We start from the raw sequence: 20,531 nt of genomic DNA, 5'->3' as shown, positions 1-20,531 counted from the left end.
ACAATCCCCTGCCTCAGCCCCAAAGAACTGTGGTTAGCAGAAGCACTGGGCTTTTACCCCTTTGCTCCCCAGGCCTCCCTTCCCTGATTCTTTCCTAAGCTTCATGAAGCTTTATGATAACAATTCTTTCTAGTAAGAACCCTACATATCCCAGATCTACCGTCCATATTTTGCTATACCCTGTTCCACATTTTTACCATATTAAGATGATGGAGGTAGGAGGGGAAGGGATACTGACTTGTTTTCCATCCTGATTAAATTAAAGGCATCATATTAAGCCCAATGAACTCTCATAAATGCTAGTTATTTTGCAGTCACTTAAGATATATGGACAAGAGAGACTAGGGGTAGGCCAAGACCAACTCAAAATTTAATCAATATAACCCTTAGACTATAAATTCTGAGAGAAAATCATTCTTAGACACAAAAATGTAGTGACTATTTTTCCCCTAAGCAATAAAGGAGTAAAAGAAAGACTAAGTGGACAATATCTGTGGATACGAGCAGATGAGGGGATGTGTCAGTCATCGAGGAGGTAACACTCAGAGATTGTCCTCCTCTTTCCCCATTTTGTCCAGCTATGAAGGACACAGTGATTCGTCTATCAGATAGAAATATCTTCTCTGATAGACAATAGAGGAATAATCTATCAATATAAATTCTTGCCCAGAAAAAGCCTTGGAAGTCCGGGTATTTCTTTCTACTCTGTTTTGCTTATTTAACCAAAGGTGGCACACCGAGAACTCCAAAAGTTTTTTTTCCACATTTTATGGAAAAGCATCATGTGCCAGGTTAATATTAACAAGAGGAGGAATGCCTCCTAAGACACAGAGTTTCGACCTATGCTTTGTGAGGAAGAAAATCCTTTGCACAGAGTAAGTGGAAGACAACTGGACATATGCTTTACCACACTGCTAATGGGAAGAAAAGGATCTTGAAGAAATCAAACTCTTCTATACTGGAAATATTTTTACAAAAATTTTCTTAAGTTTATATAATAAAAATATAAAAAAATTAGTACAATCTACAGATCTTAAAACATACTCTTTCTAAAAGCAAATACTTGACATCTACCCCTGCATCCTTTCTCTATGTTCTTGGAACTGTGTTATTTTATAGATGAAAGGCAACATCTAAATATCTATAAGTGACATTTACATATACCTATAGGTGATACCTATACATCTTTAGGAGATATCTACACATCTATAGGTAAGATCCACACATCTATAGGAGATAACTATAGGTGACATCTATACATCTATAGGTGGTACCTATATACCCATAGGTGGCTTCTATAGGTGACATCTGTAGGTGACAAGTACATAACAAAGGAGAACAAAAGAGGCACCCAGTCAACAGTGACTCTAACAGAGTCAGCTGGTGCTGCATGAGGAAGAAAATGCCCCCTCCATTTTACTTTTTCTATGGAAATCTCAGAATTCTTTAGTAAACTTGGTAAAAGATGCCAAAACACCAACCAAATTCTGCTCCCCTGGTCCATAATGGTTTCTGTAGCTGAAGACAGGGTCCTAGCCCATCCTCTGCTACTTAATATGAATGTGCAGGTGCTCTGTGAGGACTGTAGCACCCCCATTTACACGACAGTGCATCTAACAGGACTAGGTGAAAAATGGTCATTCTCACATGACCACTGCTTCCAATTGCTGGTCGTCAATATACATGAAGGATTCAGCCGCTTTACTGATGAGGAAGCAGAGAGGAGACACGTCCTCTAACTTGCATTCATTTTTTGAGAATGTCACGTTGAAGCTTCTCACAATAGAAACAAGTCCAGCATCACAGAGATCAAGGTTAGAGTTCAGCGCCATCTGTTCTTCCATCACCCCTCATGATTATCACTAACAGCTCAGGACAGGCTAGATATGGTGGCGTGCACCTTTAATCTAAGCACATGAAAGGCACAGGCAAGTAGATCCTGTGAATTCAAGGGCGACCTGGTCTATAGAGGGACTCAAGAGATAAATCACTTTCAAAATGGATGGAATTCACACTTGAATAACTTGAGAGCTGAAGTGGCTTAGGGAGGAAAAAAGAACTTGGAGAAACCAAGAAAAATGGGAACATTTGGCCATCAACAAATAGAAACTTCTTTATACTGAAGATGATAGTAAACATGTCAAAGGATAATGTCATCCAAGGAAAAGGTTATGACGATACAAAAAATAGCATTTATGTAGGTAAAGACATTCCAGTTCAGGAAGATTGTCGAGAACCCATTTTCAGTGTCCGTTTTGCAAGCATGAGTTTTTGATAGGCAATGAAGTGGCCACTGTAGATAGGACTTGGTTCATGGGCTCCAAGGTCACCTGCTACAGTAGGACAGCAAAGTGATCTTGGCAGTTCTATACACAGAAAGGAACTAGGTCCTTGAAGCACAGCAGGGAATTGTCCAGAAATAGAAATCTTAATTGAAAGTTTATGTGGGAGGGTATTTTATTCAGCTTAGTGAGTATCTGAATGTCCGTCATCAATGGGAAGACTGAGCAGATCCCAATAAACCCAAAAGAGAGGTAGATGGCCAAGCAGTTCAATGACCATCTTGGCTGTATATTGGCTTGAAGGTCACTGCATGGCATATTAAGGAATAAATGTTCTATTTATTTATTTAATCCCGACTCCAACTTCATGAGTGGAAATTAGCAGGACTCCCATGTCACAGACTGTCTGGGTTTGTGAGATGCTAGATCCCTTACCCAGGGCCTGGTGTTGTTAAGTGACAGGGCTGTAACTTGAACTGGAACAGTTGGTTCTGAAGCTCATGCACTGACTGCCCCATTAGACATAGCTGTTCTGAGACAGCCCAGGATGCTGCTCAAAGGTATTTCTGATGAGTTATCACCTGGTAGTTGGTTCATGCATTTAGACAGATGGGAGATCTGAGGTTCTTGTTTCTACAGTGTGCTATATCATCTCCTTCTATGAACCAAATTTAAAATCACCACCTCATCCAAAGGTCCAGTTTTCTCTTTCTGCTTAGTTTCAAGCTTTTGACTGGACCTGGGCACTGTGAACTGGAGACATATTGGTGGGCTTCACACTTGGTCTCAGCTGCAAAGGCAGTAATAAACCTGTCCTTTAGAAAGTCAGTGACAGGGCTTCAGAGCATGGTTACATTAGAAATTTAATGAGGCCGCACTCATCAGTGGTATTTGCAGGAATTTCCTTGGGCTTACAGGTACTATACTTCAATAATGTTTGTTTGTTCTTGAGGAAAAGTTCTCCTCATCTAGAACCCAATGGGTGCCAAGCCCCTGGATCAATAGGAAAGTCTAATGTTTCAAGGTTCCCAGGGAGAAGGCTCCAGGGAAGGAGGCAAAGAAAGTGAGCCAGGCAACTTCAGAGCATTAACACATACTCTGGGAACTGAGGGAAGACCTGGTGGCTGGAAAATGTATACCAAGAGACATTTGGTGATCAGCAGAAGGTGCCTATGTTGGCTTGAGAAAGTGGGGATCTACCTGCTATTTCTTCAGCTAGAGTTGAATGATGCAGAAGGAGCAGAGGAAGCTGTTCCCTGGGGCTGGGAATAATCACGAAGCCCAGCAGAAAGCCAAGAAAGCAAGCAGTCTAGGTACCCAGTGGAGCAGCAAGAACCTGAGCAAAAGGTCTCAGTGTTGGGGATGGAACTGGTGGGAGCAAACAGAGACTTACTAATGAGGGTGTGTTAAGCACATGCTGAGGTGAAGGACCTGAAGCACCCATGCACACAGCATGGCGTCAAGTTGAAGCTCATGAGTAGACTGCAGAAAGGGCTTCTGGAACCTGTGCATGTGAGTGTCATCCCCTTGAGCTTCCTGGTCCCAGAGGAAGATGTGACTGCTCTTCTCCCTTGTTGGGGTGCAGGGATGTCAGCGATGCTGGTGGAAGCTTCTAGCATGTATCAGAACATGAAAGCTTTTCCTTCTTAGATACCTAGTTTAGTGGCTATGTGTCTATAACTTGGCATGTTTTGTTTCATAATATCTATATTGATTTGAAGAGTCAAATCCAAGATAGCTTTTTTCCATATAGATAAAATTTCCTCCCCCATTAATTTAGCTGCTAGTTCAATTTAGCCTTAGTTCAATTTTAAGACAGTCTAGTCAGCAAATTCAGATGGGTTCCTCAGACCAACCTGTCTTGGGGCCTTTTGCGATGTTGTACTCTCCAAATAGTCCCCTGTCCCACTGGCTTTCCTTGTTTTGTTTATCTCTAAGGGCCAGTCAGCTGCTTGGAAATCAGAATGTCTACAGGCACTGGATAAAATCTATCACCATTGCTCTAACATCTGGCCACCTTTAATTTTTGACTCTACAGAGGAGCCACATACAGTGTTCAAAGCTGGAGACTCTGTGGAAGTGTCTACCGGCTAGTTCATGCTCTTGTGCTCTCTCTGTCTCTGATGGTTAATGTTTACTGTCAACTGGGTTGGATTTCTAATCCACGGGGAAATGTATCACTAGGTCTGTCTGAGAGTGCTTCTGGCAAACCTGTTAACAGTGGCACCATCCCAAGGCTGGGTCCCAAGGTGAATAAGGAAGGAAAGGTGAGCTGAGCGTCAGCATCTTCTTACTGTGCTGCCTGACCACACATAAAACATGACCAGAAAACCTCCCACTTCTGCCACCATGACTCCATCAGAGTGAGGGGCAGGACCCTCAACTGTCAGTCAAAGCAGACTCCTGCTGCTGTCAGGTGTTTTAATCACAGAGTGAGAGGAGATGGTAGTGCAAAGTTCTCTCTCCCTTCCACATTGCTTTCCTAGGTTCTGATCCATCTAATTTGTCCTGGAGTCCCAGAAGTCATTTTGTTTGGAAGTATTTTCGGCCATAGGCCTTGCCATATTAGGTGTGTGAACTAAACAAATGGATGATGAAAACTTGCTCAAGGAAATCATTCTCCACAGCACCTCAGAGTTGGGTAGGTAATTAAATCATAAATCAAACCATCATATAAACAATCTAAACATATTTGTTTAATTAATTCTAAGTTCTTACAGAAAATATCTAGCATATTTAATTTTCTGTTTTCTTCCAAAAGCAATTCTATATTACTAGGGTTTATTGCCCATCAGTAGGAGATGAATTTAATTTAATAGATTAAAAAAATAAACCAGGGAAAATAGAATATAAATATTTCTGCATGTATCTTAGGTAGGGAATGATATTGGAAAAAGTAGTTTCTATTCATTTCAACTAAATGTGTGTGTGTGTTGTATATGTGTGCATGTATGTGTGTGAGTGTATGAGAGTGTGCTGGTGAGTGTATTCATGAGTGTGTGCATATATGTGAGTATGTGTAAGTGTGCAAGTATTTGTAAGAGTGTGAGTGTGAATAGACAAGAATGGTCATATCAGGTAAGGCAGTGTGGGTGAATGGGTGTGTAGTAAATGGTAATCATGATATCAGCATGTTAGAGCAAAAATGGACACCATGAGAGACCTTCAGAAGGTAACCGTCCTCAATTTTGCTAGCTTCTGGAAAAGCCAAGACTGACTGAGTAGACAAACAATTGTTCACAGAAGGAACATTAGAGTGACAGGCTTCCCGACCATTAGCTAAGCTGTTAACCTCACAGGAGGAAGCCTGGAACATGTAGGATGCTCATGTTCCATCCACAAGAGTATGTAGGTTTATGCTTTGATGCTACTGAGACAAATATCCCTTGTGCCAAGATGCCTGGGCGATGGCACAAAATGAGACTGTAAGTGTTGTGGAACCCTCCTTGGCACCTAGAAGGGGTCAATAACTGTCATAAAATGATTGAATGAAGTCTTGGACTTGGGAATAAATCTACAGGAAAACACAGTATGACTGCTGGCAAGCCCAATGGCTGTTATAAATAAATCATTGATGAAATGTGAATGTATCTGGGTAGGGCAAGTCATAAATAAATCAGTAACAAATATGAAAGAATAGGTTTTGTCTTTTCCTGATTTTTTTTTTGAGTTATTCTGACCCACTATTGCTTTGAACCCTCATAAACTAAACAACACAGGCAGGTCGCTTCCATCCAGAAGAGGAATGGTGGCCGTCTTCTGTGGTTGATGTGTGTCTTTCCTACAACAGTTTGAAATGATCACATGTGCTGCTCCTGAGAGCTGCTTTGTCAAACATCTTGTTAATCACAAATTTTACAGAGGAAGCTTTGCTGTGAGTGTCACTGACTTCTTGGTTAGTAAAACTGTGTTTTGTTTGATGGCCAGAGAACATATGAAAGACTGAGAAAGGGGCAGCTTAACTCTGTTCTCTTTTAGGATGGAGCCAGCTCATCTTTAATGACTTGCTGACAATACTGGGGTCCAGTCATATGTCACAGGGGAAGAAGGAGGTTTGATTTCACCGGGGGCCCCCAGACAGCCCTCTGTTGGGCATCTAATTGCAATAACATTACTCAATCCCTAAATGTAAGAGCTATAGAGGGGACAGGCCATGCTAAGAAAGATGCTGCCTATTCTTTAGTTACTTTATTGTTGGAGGGACACATCAGAAGTTTGGGAGAAGGAAGACTCTTACTAAGCAGAACTTGAATTGGTAAGAGAATTGTTCTTAGAGTCATCATGGAAGAAAGAGAAATATCAAATAAGCCCAGCTCTTGGGTTCTAGAAGAAAAATCTGAAAATCTACTTAGACTTGTATTGCAGAAGGAGTAGAATTGTTCTATACTTCTTTATCTTGTTAACCAATAGTTTTCCTGAATCTTGGTTTCCTGATTTTTCAAAATATGACAACCGAGGCAGTTATGATTTCTCACCACGAGTTAAGTGCAGCGTGTTTCTTAAATCAGTGTTAAGGATTAATGCAGATAGACAGAAAACAAATGCTGATGTGGATTTAGATGGGGGAGTGGCTGGGAGTTCCCTACTTGGCCTTGGTAAAGCCTACAACACACATAATAGCTGCAGCACATGGGTCCTCTGAGAACAGATTTCTGAGTCTTGACTGCATAATTCATGTAGCAGTTTTGATGATGGCTTGCGTTTGTTGCAGGACGAAGCATTCTAGAGCTCACTAAGCACTCACCTGCATCTGGAGTAATTTACTGGACTTTCTAGATTGACACACAGAGATACTCACTTGAATTTAGAGCTAGCGAATGGGAATGAGCTGCTTTTTTATGTTATAGATTAGCACCATGCTGGGCTCCTTGACTCTATGCCACCCTTTCAAGGTTTCTTAACTTTGCTTATGTGGTGCATTTTACTGGCAGCTGTGCCACTGTTCTTATGGAAGTGCTTGGCTTTGCACCAAGGATGTAAGGAATGCAATCAGCTCTGGCAACAATGGTAAATACACAGAGGGCTATTTGAACAGCATCACCCTAGATAGCTTCTGGTGGCTCTGCTCTATAATACTGGCAGATAAGATTTTGTATTGCTAACTTGTGTGCAAACTCAATCCCAAAAAGATGAGAAATAAGCCTTTCTAGCTCTCAAATCTCAATGCCTTTTAAGATTAGATTGGAAAAGTGGAAATATATTTTTTTTTCTCTCCAGTATTTTCCTTGACGTCCTATGAATTGATGTCATGGCTATTCCAAGTCCAGCAAATTTCATTTCTATTTAACATTAGGGTAGAAAGGAGCATAACAACAGACCAAACATACAATGAGAGCATGCAGTGGGGTTGGACTTAATGCATGAGTATTAATGTGCATACAGAAGAGGCCAAGCATGTCACTGAAGTTAATGCGAGCAAAGGTCTGCGCCAAGGGTCTAGAACATTCTAAACAGGCCTTAAGCAAGGGAGGAAATGTAGAGGGGAAACAAAGCTGAGCAAAATGAGCGGGAGATGGGCAAGATGACTCATCTATACTTGAACGTCTGACCTGTTAGTTGGCCGTCGCCTGCAGCAGGGGCGATGCGAATGTAAGGTGTTGTAAGCTGAGTCACGATTATCGCAGCTAAGGCAAAGGAGGATTCCCAGGTCAGCATGCATGAGGGAAAAAAAAAGCCAGACTGAAGCTAGGCTAGCAAGAAGAATTCCCATCAGTACAGCAAACCATCTCAACTTTGTTCCAAAAATAAATAAGTAAATAAATAGCAAGAAAAGAAAAGGAAAGGAAAAGAAAGAAAAAGAAAGAAAAACACACACAGCAAGGTTTTCATCTTCTGAGTTCTCTCCTCTTAAGCCGCGCAGTCGGGTTTCTAACTCTGATGCTGTTGGGAGCTTTGCCTGACATCTTAAATCCATCAACCAGAGAATAGAAAACGTTCAGCACTCATTCCTCAAATGTTCATCTCTGCATTGAGCTGATGGCTGCCATGTAACCAGTTGAAACTGACTGGTAAGTTCCTTGCTAATGCTTATGAGTCAAACCTTTAAATCATACTAGATCACTTAAAACTGCATTGCTACATCATATAGTGTTATGTCATGGTGTGTCTTCTCCTCTAACCACTTTTGTATAGAAAACCATATCCTTTCAGTAAATATATTTTTATGCAACTTCTCTGATACCTAAGTTTCTTAACAGCTTTCTATGAAGAACATTTTTATTTCATATGGAAAGAAAAAAATAACAGGTCTCAAGGACAAAACAGAAGCTCCCTTTTTGGCTTTGGTGACATCATCAGAGTTAACATGTGCCTAGAGAAATATTTAAGATATTTGAAGTGGACCATGCTGGCTCTTTGTGTGCCTACACAGCTCAGCAGTTGTGTTTAAGCGGTTAACATTTATGACATACGGATATTGAAAAAAAAAAAGAAAATTAAAACATCAGTTGTAACACGATACAGCTGGAAAATGATGCAAAGGAAAAATATTGGAAAATTAAGAATAGGCTTACATGAAAGATTACTAATTTACATGGAGCAGCCCGGGTACTATTAGAGATGTGACAGCGAATGAGGAAAATAGATCATCTACCATCTGCAGACAATTAAACCCCAAACTGCCTCTGCATAGCATCTCCAGCCACCCCTCCGCACTGCTCAGATGGTATTTGTTGCTCCTTACGGCTAGATGACTGGAGCCAACTGAGCTAGGAAAGGGCTTGACAGCCACTCTCACACCACCAGGGACTACATTTTGACTGCACCCTGTAAGATGAGCAAACTGTTTGGTCAGAGTTTCTTAAAGCATCACCAAGATCGTTTTCCAGGTCTGACACATTCTGTAACTCTGAATATAGCTGTAGGTAGTCCTACATGCTAATATGCTGCTTCTGGGGCTTGTAGTGACACTGGTGCCAGTTCTGGGTTCTAGACATGTGGTGCTTTTGTTTGGTCATAGACTGATATCCTTCTTGTAGATTTTGGATTGCTTATAGGGACATGCGATCTGCTCTGCTTTTGTTTAAGAAAAGATTATCTTTACAGAAAAATGGAACACGTGTATAATACCAAAAAAGGCCCTTCTGATGAACCAAATATACCCAGAAGAAGCTATGAACAACAGCTATTCATAATTCAGAAAAGAACTCAAACAATCTGACATGAAGCCTGTTGTGAGAATTGGGAAATAGCTCTCTAGTCTGTTTCTGCTTTGGAGAATATATTTGTGATTACTCGTTTTAATTCAATCAAAAAAAATGACAGTTGTCAGGAGGGCTACCAATTGCTTTTACAAATAAAGTTTTATCAGAACATAACCAAATTCGATTATTTAGGCATCACCTATGAACACTCTTGTCCAACAAGACAGAGCCGAGACCACTTGTGACACATAAGTCACACTCTTTAAGGCCTAAAAAAATTATTCTTGATTATTAGCTAATTAATAATATCTTCAGTGCTAGAAATTGAACTCAGAGCCTGGCATATGCAAAGAAAGTACTCTACCACTGAGTTAAAGTCCCCTAAAATCTATAGTATCTTTACTTGGATACTAAGAGCTTTCTGATCCTGCCTTAACATGCCAGTAAGATTAATGCATAAAAGAGATTGTTACTAAAGTTGGTAAAATTAAGCCAGGCATTTCAATACAATTCTTTGAAGAGAAATACTAGAGTCATTAATGTAGGCTCTTCTTTAGGTGTGGTTGTCTACAAGGCCCAAGAAACAACAGAGGCTTAAACCTGTGAGTGTCCCCAGGCATTGGGCGCAAAGTGATCTTGAATTTGCTAAGCGGCTTGTTCCAAAAACTGTATTTTGTGTGACTCATGAAGAATGTGTTTGGGGTCTGAAAAATTAGGGACATACGGGGCTATTTAGTTTCTTATATTTTAGAGCCTTTCAAGGGTTAAGACATTCCTGGTTTTATATTATGAAGAGAAATTTAGATCAAGAAAAAATATTTCTCCACAAAAACGTCTGAATGCTGCAGTGCTAAATCCATAGCCCGAGCCTAAACAATGGTGGATCAGCACAGGCAAGTGTCCGACTCTATCTTTTGTTTGCTCTTGAATTGAATGTGAGTAATTAAAAAGGAATCTTAATTAGCTTTACATCTCAACAGACATTCTTCTGGGTTCTTTATCAGCACACTTCCGTTCTGTAGCATGATGGCCTAGAAAGGAGGGTGTTGCTTTGAACAAAAGAATGAAAAGAAAAAAAACAGTATTGGAGAAACTTCTTCAACAGCCTAGCGATTTAAAAAAAAAAAAAAAAAGAAAGAAAGAAATAAAAAAAGAAAACATTCACATTTCTGAATACAGTTAGAAATTGTGTCAGAACAATAGAAATCCTTCAGTTTCCTCAAGGTCTCCCGGCAAAGCACGTTCACATTCAGTGTGAATTCAAGTCAAATAAAACACCAAACTTACAAACAGCAAGGCATTTTTCCCCCCATAGAACATTCACCTTAAAAACTGAATCTCAGAATGATAATTTGTTTTTCTCATATCTGAGGGTGACAGTCTGACTTGCCTGATTTTTTGGGAAAAAGAATTTAGCATGTGTTTAAATGCAGATTTGGTTTTTATTCCTAGCTGCCCCATTGTTAGGAAGCACACTGAAGGAAAGGACAAAACCAACATTTATGACCTTCCTACGCACAAAAGCCCAACTCACAAGAAATCCCCAACCTCTTAACAACTCAAAATCTTCACAAATTGATACATCTATGTGTCTAGACTTCAACGTTTACAGATTACTCTACAGGAGCATACACAGGCAGCATATGGTTTTTAAGTAAGTAAAGAACAGTACAGGCCCAATGGCCATATTATCAGGGAGAAACAGTTGCCATTCTAGTACAGAAAATATTATCTTATGGGAGATTAATATATGCATCTTAAGTTGGATGCTGTATTAATTGGAATGAATATGCCTCGTTTAACCCAGAAGAAAAAATTATTTATAAGACAGACTTTGATTCTTAAGTCTCTTTTGTCAGCTGAAAATGGCTCATCCACAAAGCCTTCTAAAATCACTTGGAAAGGTATCTATCCTAACAGTTATTTTTCTTACAAAGGAGCTATAAAGTATCTACAAGTTAAAGAAAAATACATATATTATAATTACTCAGATGTGAACCAAGTGAGATGCAAAAGAACTGAACTAATACAATTTTGAGTGTGATTTGTGAAAACATAATAAACATTTGGAGAAGTAAAAACAGTTCAAAGATCTAGCATCCCATGGTACAGACCAGAATTGGCTGGTTCTATGCAAACCTCAAGCAGGTCCAGTTACATGGAGCCTTCTTCTAATCAGGAGAGGAGAGTCTTTAATGTGTTTATCTGTAGGCAACAATCAGACTAAGGGTCTTACCAATTTGACTCTTCCTTAGATCCACAAATTAAAGGAAGAGGCATAAAAAACACGGGCAACCTGTCTCAACAGGGAAGGCTATAGTAACACCACCTTAGCTTTTGTTTCCATGTGTCTGATTTTTATGAATCTTTATATTCGAGATGATGAATGTCAAAATACATCTTTGGAATATGATTAAAATAATCAAACACTAAATGTATAAATAGTATGAAATCTTGTCTTAAGAGACACCCTCTTACTTGCAATTACAAACTAGCTCTTTGTGAAAACAAACCCACCTCCAGGCTTCCACTGTAAAGACACTTGTCAGCTGTGGTTTCCCAGGAGCAGTGAAATAGTCTGTATACTCATGAGCTCACCGAGGAAAGCGGTATGTACTGGAAGCTCCGGTAAGCCACGACACCATCAGCAATGTGTGTGTGGCAAAGCACACTTGAGGTGTTGGAACTTTCAATTTCAGATGTCCTTATCCCGTGACTCATTTCTCTGTTTTGACCTAACAGTTTAGATGAAATGGTGGGCTACAGATGGATGGATATTTTAATGTAAAGAAAGGAACCTTTCCTCATAGGGAAAGAGCTGACTCATCAGTTTGTGTACTAAAAGGGAGTTGCTGGAGCCTTGCGTGCAGGTGTTAAAGTAGCATATAAGACCTTGCCATGTGTCTGGAGGGAGACTGTCTCCTGAGACGTCTACTCAGCTGTGCGTTTTTAGGAGACAGAGTGATGGTATCAGGCAGGGAGTATTAATCTGTGTGTCTCCTCCCCAACGAAGATGCTATTTGGATAGAGTTTGCTGCTGTGTAAATGTTTGCAAATGACTCAGAATATATGAGTGGATAATACTTAGCCAATCAGGTCATCTGATTGCCTAATCACCCTTTGGTGAATTGAAAAACAAATTACAATATTGATGAAATCTGGCTGATGGGAGAAAATGGCCCAAATCACCATCTAATTCAATCTATTGTGAAAACAGAGAACTTGTCAGGTTTCCATATTTACTAGGATGCGGTTTATGTAATTGTTTAATGGCGTAAATGAACAGGGTGACAGAAATTTCAATGTGTTCACATGAGATGGGGCGGTCACTCAGTTCTGATAAGGAGAAGGTTGGGTGGGTGATTGCATTCTTCGAGTATTGAATATCAAACATCAGACCTCTGCTGGAAGCCAGCAGTGGCAGGGGAAGAGGTTATAGGTCAGTTGACCTCCAGGGCCACACACATTCTTCACCTTAAATATGAGAGAAGTGGTTGTCCCTGTCTCTTACTTGAGACAAGGGTAATGAAACAGATGAAGGGCCACATTCAAAGGACTTGTGAAATGTGCAGCCATGATGGTAAGCATAAGGCATTACAAAGTCACACCTGCAACTGGATTTACTTTTTCAGACCACAAGGCTAAGTGGAATGCCATAGCGTAGTTCTCCAGAGGACTCCTCTTGAGCAGGTGCTATGTGTCTGAGAGTATGGTGAGTGTTTAGTTCAAGAGCTTTGTAATGCTGTAATATAATTAGCTGATACTATTATGATATGATATTAATAATTGTTAGTTGGTAGCATATGGCAGTTGACAGAATATACTGCTAGCCATAGTTTCATTTACTACTAATCTACTATAAATAGTGTCATTTAATCAGTAAAGATGTTATAAAAAATAAAGTCTCCAAAACATTCTGTTAAACAAATTCATTGGAGTAGAAACCACAAGTTCCTAGGGACAAGTAAATACCAAGGGAGTGAGCACGTCACCTAAATCTTGTCATGTAACATGCTGCCAGGAAGCATTTGTAATTCTGGATTGAAAAGACCATGGGTGTTCATGAAATAAGAACGCATGAGAAGTTGGAAAATACTCAGGAGCATCCCAGTGTATTGGAACTGTCTCCCAAAGGTTGGACAGCATCAGTACCAAGGTATTTTTAGCCAAAGAACTCCTCCTATGTGACCTGATTAAATTGCAAGTCACAGACCCCATGGCAAATTCTTCCCTTCAGATCTACTGTAATCATCAAAACTTCTTTATCACCCTCCTGATCACTCTGATGGTCTGAAAGAGTGTGCTTATTGACAAGTATTAGTGTATAAGGCTTCACCTGAGTATAGCATTTACACCTCCGAGCGCTTTTCCAGACACTCCTGTGTTTAATGGCAGAAAGAGGAGGCTGATGAGCCACCTTACACAAGTTCAAGGACACACATGACTGTGCCTTCTTTAGAAGGCTTGGTATGAGGAGTGTGTGGTGCTGAGTCACCCTAGTCACTGTCACTGCTCATATTTGAACCAGGCCAGGAAACATAAGACTCTCTGCAACATCCCTGAGCTCCTGGGTTCATCAGTGAAAGCAGCCCAGGCTTAACAATGTCATTATGACTAGATCAGTAAAAAGCAGCTGGCAGGAAAGGAGCCGTGGCCTGTACCTGTAGCCCCAGCTACTTGGGAGGGTCTCTTGAGCTTAGCTGTTTGGATCTAGCCTGAGCATCATGGTGAAGCTTCATTTCAAAAAATGGGGGCGGGGAGAAGGGTGATATTTTACTCCTTTTATATATGAAGATTCACTGCATATAGGTTTACCAGTCATATGCAAATGTTTAAAAATATATACTGACATCATGGAATATTAATATTCTTAAAATAGCTTTTATAGACATAGTCATTGAAAACTGCTTGGGTTATAGCAGCATGACTTCTTATTTTATAAAGTATCTACATGAAGCAGCATCAACTATCATAAGACTCTAATGCCTACATACATATGAAGCAGTATCAACTATCATAAGACCCTACCGCCTACATAAATGCATGCATGTGCACACTTGATATATATTCATAATCTTATTTCAATGAAGTTCTTAATATATTTTCAGGTATTTTAAAACAGTATAAAATCAACCTCAGGAACACGCACACACACACACACACACACACACACACACACACACACACACGTAGGCTATCCCAAAGTTTCAACCTACCTTTTGTGGCCACTCGGACACAGTCAATTTTGGTTTCCTGTATCAAATGAAAAAGGAGAAATTATTATCCAGATTGCATTTAAATCAAGGAAAATGTAGTTCTGATCTATTAAGTCTAACACGAAAGGATCACAATGCTTTCAGTGTGGCTTTTTCTCAGTGAGGCATGCTCAGATCTGCTTTCTAATACAGGGAGTGGGGTATCAGACATCTCTGGGCCACAAAGAGGGAAGTGATACTTTCAATGTCTCTATCTGGTGGCCCTTGACTCTCTCTCTAACCTTGTCCCTGTTTCCTGTGTGACCATCAGTGGAGAAGAATTCTGCACCCCACACTTCCCTGCCTCACACTGGCAAAGATCAGGTGGACGTGGCCCCTGGACCTGAGCCATGAAGCAGAGGGAGCAGGGCAGGATCTAGCAAGCACTTCCTGCCATGTTGGGTTTGCAGTCTTCTTGGAGTCCTAGGTTGGTCTGAACAGGAAAACAGGCAATTTCAGGATTGCCTCAACAATGACTTTTTCTTTGCTTCCTCTTCATCTTTCTAAAGCGTCTTTCTCTTAGGGAAAAACAAGACACCTAATTTAGTCAGCTACAGGATGCATGAAGTCTTGGAGCTGAGGCAATCAGACAGAATTATGCTTCAAAGACAGATGTTGTGGATCTCACAAAATTTTAAATGAGTTGAATGTATGTGTTGTAGCTAAACTATTTACATTCAAAACAGTTGGCTAAGCAGAATGACTAGCCAACTTTCAGTAATAAGAAAACTGGAAAATAATAACTATCATGTTGACAATATGCTTTGCTAAAGCACAAATACAATCCACATATATTCATTTCTTTCCATAGATTTCTTTTAATAAAATGATCCTTAAAAATATATAAAAACATTATTTCTACTTGGAAGACACAGAAGCCTGGCTGCATTTTGTTTTGAATGTTGTTTCCTTTAACCATGTTTCCCATGAATAATACCAAGAAGCTAATACATAGCCAGCTTCCACACTTACCCCATTGGCTCTACTGGCAGCTTGGTAATAAATTCTGTAGCTTTTATGGGGGAGAAGGGGGGTGTTCCAGTATCCATTGTATGTCCTATTGTCACCAATGGTAAATGGCTGTGCAGCCTGGAGGCTGTCTGCAGGAAACTCTGCAGCAAAGTAGTATTGTGAGTTCAGGATGGAAGCATTCTGGAAGTGAATTGGCACTGGATAACACTTCAAGATCTCTGTTGTCTTCTTAGTTCTTCGAGGACGTTCTTCCTCAACAACAATTTGATAGACACTAGATAAAGCAAAGAGAAACATTCATAATATTTCATGGTCACTGAATGGATCTACTCTGCCATCAATTGCCAGGAATTTGAATACATCAGGGACAAAAAACACAGTGGACATAGTGCCTGGACACAGTGGCCCCTGCTCAATGTTCTTCCTCAGCCATTTTCCATGGAAAATAACATAATGAATGAATTAATGTGTGCAGGTATGTGTGCATGTGTGGGCACCTGTGCACATATGTGTGTATGCTTTTGGAGGGTAGATATCAACCTTGGCTGTCACTCCTCATGAGTTTGCTTGAAATTAATTCAGCTTAACCAATAAATGAAATTACATTAACTGTAGCTTTTTAAAGAAAGAAGTAACATATTATTCCCTTGAAGTATAGTTGTATAAAATGCATGGGAAGTTTTAACATGCTACAAAACATAATGTACAATGATCAGTATTGGAAAAGATCTTTATTCCTATCTGTTCCTATGTCCTCTGCCCTCGACCAACAATGGAAAGAGATGTCTTAAGAAAAGGAAGAGAAGGGATTGGAATGTCCAAAACTAGGGTTACAAAGTTATTGTGGTTCCCAAGAGAAATCACAAGCAATACTATCTGAATATCACATAAAGAACAGATGGGAACAAAAGTCCCTGACCCCTTACGGCTCCCCTTGAAAAGCTTCCAAATACTGAAGTAACTTTAGGAGAATGAGAAGATTTGAAATGATGGATTTTTGAAACATTAATGTTTTAATATTCCCTAGAATGATGAACATAAGCAGCAGTTTTATAGGGACAAAAATGTAGAATTTCTCTTAAAAAGATTGAAGAGAAAAAGAGAAAAACTCAAAGAGAAACAGAGAGATAGAGAGAGAGACATCGAAGGAGACAGACAGACAGACAGACGGAGACAAGCCAAATCAAGATTAGATTAAAAAACCTTTCAGGCAAAGAGATGCATCTTATCTTGTACTATTAGAAAGGCATGGTGATTCTTTAGGGTAATGAGGTAATCCAGGGAATTCTCAGAACAGCAGATAGTGAGCCCCATTTTCCTAGAGGCAGCCTCTGCTGGTTTCACCTGCAGGGCCTCTGCAGCTGTAGAAAACCAATCTGTCTGCTTCTTGGAACACAACCACTTAACAAAGTCTGTTACAGTCATAACATGCATGCCACTATCGGCCCAACTAATCTGCCTAACTGAAAGTCAATTCTTTTAGAGCATCAGAGTGGCTTCCATGGCTGCTGGTAGTCCAGCAGCTTTAAAGACAATGAAGTAGATTGTTATACCAGTGACGTAAAACAGATAAAATGGGAAGAGGATGGAGTCAACTCTTCCTCACATAAAAGACTTCTAATTGGGCTTTGTCAGGTACAAGGCACTACCAAATCTGGTAGATTGCCTGAATGATAGACACAATATTAAAAGAAGTGTTTATGAAGTCTTATGTTAAGCTGGGACACAGAGTGGAAGGCTGGAAGGCTAACCTGCATCTCGGTCTTTCACCTTGACTTTTTACATCTATAAACACTTGCACACACTGATTTGAAAACATCTGTGAATACTGACGCATTGACACGCCTTCCATTGAGAAGTTGCCCTGCTTATTGACACATGTAGCCATGGGAATGCAGCAGAGGGAATACAGTATGTACCTCTGTCATCTGTTTCACTTGGGAAGCCAACCACCAGGTAACAGGGTCAAGGAACTTGAGTCTGGTGCTGACAGAACACATATGGGTGATCCACCCAACAGGCAATGCCATGGGGCACACTGTGTGAGACACCTCAAAGGCCACTTGGCTAAGTCTTCAGAAGTGTGTGGTCCTGATAGACTCCAAGAAGGAGTTGTCCCACCCACTCTGTGCAGACCCAGGACTCCAGCACAACACAACTATTTTACAGCTTCTAAACCTTTCAGTGTTTCTGACTCATATTAAAAGGGGTGGGCAGATGGGTTAGCTTCAGTCTGCTTTCAGTGACATAGTTCCCTTCACCCAACTGCAATCCCCACACATTATTAGTCTTGATTCTCAAGGAGAGAAGATGAATGGCAAAAGCATATTAACATATTTTTATAATATAGTGTTATCATTATCCTATTTTCTGACTAGTTGAATTGGTAAATAGACTTTTATCAGAAGCAGAGATCAGTTCACCTGATGTCTGATCAAGGACCTGCAGTCTTAGTTTCCCCATATTATTAATGCAATAGCAGGCTTGGTAGCCAAGTGGCAGCAGGGTGGCTCTACAGCTAGTTCCCTTCCTCAGTTATGGGCCAAGGAATGCTTGCTCTCATTGACCACTCAGTCTCATTGTAGACACTGATGTGAGCCATCTGCCCAATGCAGGATTTTCCTTGCTCTTTCAGACACAATGACTATACAAGCTGGCCTCAACTTTTAGAAACAAATTGCCTTGGGTACTCTATGGAGATCCTTTCTCTTTTATCACATCAAGAGAGTTATCAATGGTATTGCTATTTTTGACCTCATACCACAAATGACCTCCAAGGACGTACTCTCCTGACTTCAATAACCAGAGGAGAACCTGTGAGGGATAGTTCTACCATGTGGGATCAAACTCAAGTCATTATGTTCAGCAATAAATATGGAGTATGTTTTTCCTCTTGAGTTATCCATAGCACTTTCCCCGTTTTATTGAGATGGGGACTTATTTATCTCAGAATGGCCTCAAATCTCTATGAAGGTAAAGATGAGCTTGAACTTGTGTGTGTGTGTGAGTGCATATGAGTAGTATGTATGTATGTGTGTGTATGTGTGAGTGTATGTGAATGTTTTGTGTATGTGTGTGTGCATGTGTTATGTGTGTGTGTGCATGTGAGTGTTTTGTGTATGTGTGTGTGCATGTGAGTGTTGTGTGAGTGTATGTGTCAGTGCATGTGAATGTTTTGTGTGTGTGTGAGTGCATGTGAGTGTGTATGTGTGTATGTGTGTGTGTGAGTGCATGTGTGTGTGTGAGTGCATGTGAGTGTGTGTGTGCGTGTGAGTGTGTATGTGTGTGTGTGAGTGCATATGTGTGTGTGTGTATGTGTGTGAGTGGTGTGTGTGTGTGAGTGCATGTGAGTGGTGTGTTTGTATGTGTGTGTGTGTGTGAGTGCATGTGAGTGGTGTGTGTGTGTGAGTGCATGTGTGTGTGTGTGTGTGTTTTAGGGCTCTAAGAACAATTTTGTGGAGCTTATTCTTCGCTTCGACCTTCTTATGGATTTGAGGCATCTAATACAAGTTTCCGGGCTTGCACGGCAAGCACCTTCACCCACTGAGTCATCTGAGGTCTCCTCTGGATTCTGAAAAGCCTACTTGTGAAAAGCAAGCAGGATACTTCTGACTTTGCATGCCTCCAAATCCTAATCCCGAATTCTCCCAATACAATCTGTCTATCTCTGTCCCTTTCTTAGCCTGGGTTAGGTCTGGCACTTGGATGCTGTTCTCGCTAACACACAGGCCTCTTGGAAATGATTCTCATAAGGCAGGACCTCCATCACCTCGTCCTGGTACTTATGACCTTCACTGGCTCTGATCCAGCTCCAGACTCACAAATGTGTTTCAGTGAAGAGTGGCAGTCATCGGTGCCCCTGGATTGTTGTCTTCAAACCTTGTGAAATCCTGGGTATAGATGGCTGTTACTTAGTCCTGTTTTGGTCTTAGAAGTGCATAGTTTTGAAGGCATAATATAATCTAGAAATGATTCCCAGGTCACACATCATGTGTGATTGACAGTTGGGTCACTGAGTTTTGATGCCATGTTCTGCTTTACTAATCTTTGCTACTAATCCCATTTTTATTTATTCCTTGTTAAAATAATAAAATATTACCAAGAGAATATTGATGCTCAGATGGGGCTGGCTAAATGCTAAGCTTTCTTGGACAATCCTCAATTGACAAGGCCAAGGGACTCAAAGCTAGCATCTGTCTCCTGTGCAATCTGTTGCTCATTTTTCTCTCTACCTGTGCGATCTCCTACCACATCAGTGCCCGGGCCCTGTGGGTGTCACCGTTCCTTCATGAATCCAACAGGTACTGTTTGAGGGCCTCCTGTGTGCTGGGATTGCCCTACTTTAACTTAAATTGATCCAATTTATTGTTTTCTAATGAAGCATTCTCTAATGACACTAATTTGTGTGTGTGTGTGTGTGTGTGTGTGTGTGTGTGTGTGTGAAGAACACTTACATGAACATAAGTGGAAAATAATTTTTTTCAGTTAACAATTTAATGGGGGCTAGATGAACATTTGACAATTAAACAGCCATTTAATGTGCTTCCCTTTTAGCCAGCTGGCTAACTTACATCAAATACTTTACTCCAGATACATCATATGTTAAATGGCTACTATCTACTCATCTCTAAAAATATTAAAGAAAGAATTAAGTTGACTGGAGCAATTTCAAACCCCAGATGCCTTTTCATCTTTGGTCCACGAGACGCATTAGATTTTTTAAGCAGCCAGACTTCAAATCTATTTGCTGCTTAATAATTTAAGCACTTATAGGTCAAACAGCTCTTTTCTATTCCCCTTTATCAAAGTCCGTGTGCTAATGAAAAACACCTAAATCCTCACTGCTGCCAAGCTACTGCATACTGCTGTCCCCTAATGGA

General features: G+C 40.4%; 1 protein-coding gene across 4 annotated transcripts in view; it reads right to left on the bottom strand.

Moving 5' to 3' along the window:
• The window catches only part of Ptprm (protein tyrosine phosphatase receptor type M), a 799,636-nt gene that overhangs the window by 231,500 nt on the left and 547,605 nt on the right, over positions 1–20,531 (bottom strand). For 2 of the 4 annotated variants that reach the window (XM_076917595.1, XM_076917596.1), the window contains exons 12-14: positions 15,652–15,925; positions 14,641–14,677; positions 7,832–7,906 (exon numbers count right to left, since the gene is read on the bottom strand). In XM_076917595.1, the coding sequence (XP_076773710.1) occupies positions 7,832–7,906; positions 14,641–14,677; positions 15,652–15,925 (386 nt within the window). The remainder of the gene's footprint in view (positions 1–7,831; positions 7,907–14,640; positions 14,678–15,651; positions 15,926–20,531) is intronic. The other 2 variants (XM_076917597.1, XM_076917598.1) reach the window with 1 other exon arrangement.

The sequence above is a fragment of the Arvicanthis niloticus genome, chromosome 21 (assembly GCF_011762505.2).
Source record: "Arvicanthis niloticus isolate mArvNil1 chromosome 21, mArvNil1.pat.X, whole genome shotgun sequence".
NCBI lineage: Eukaryota > Metazoa > Chordata > Mammalia > Rodentia > Muridae > Arvicanthis > Arvicanthis niloticus.
This window is presented reverse-complemented; position numbering and strand designations above follow the sequence as displayed.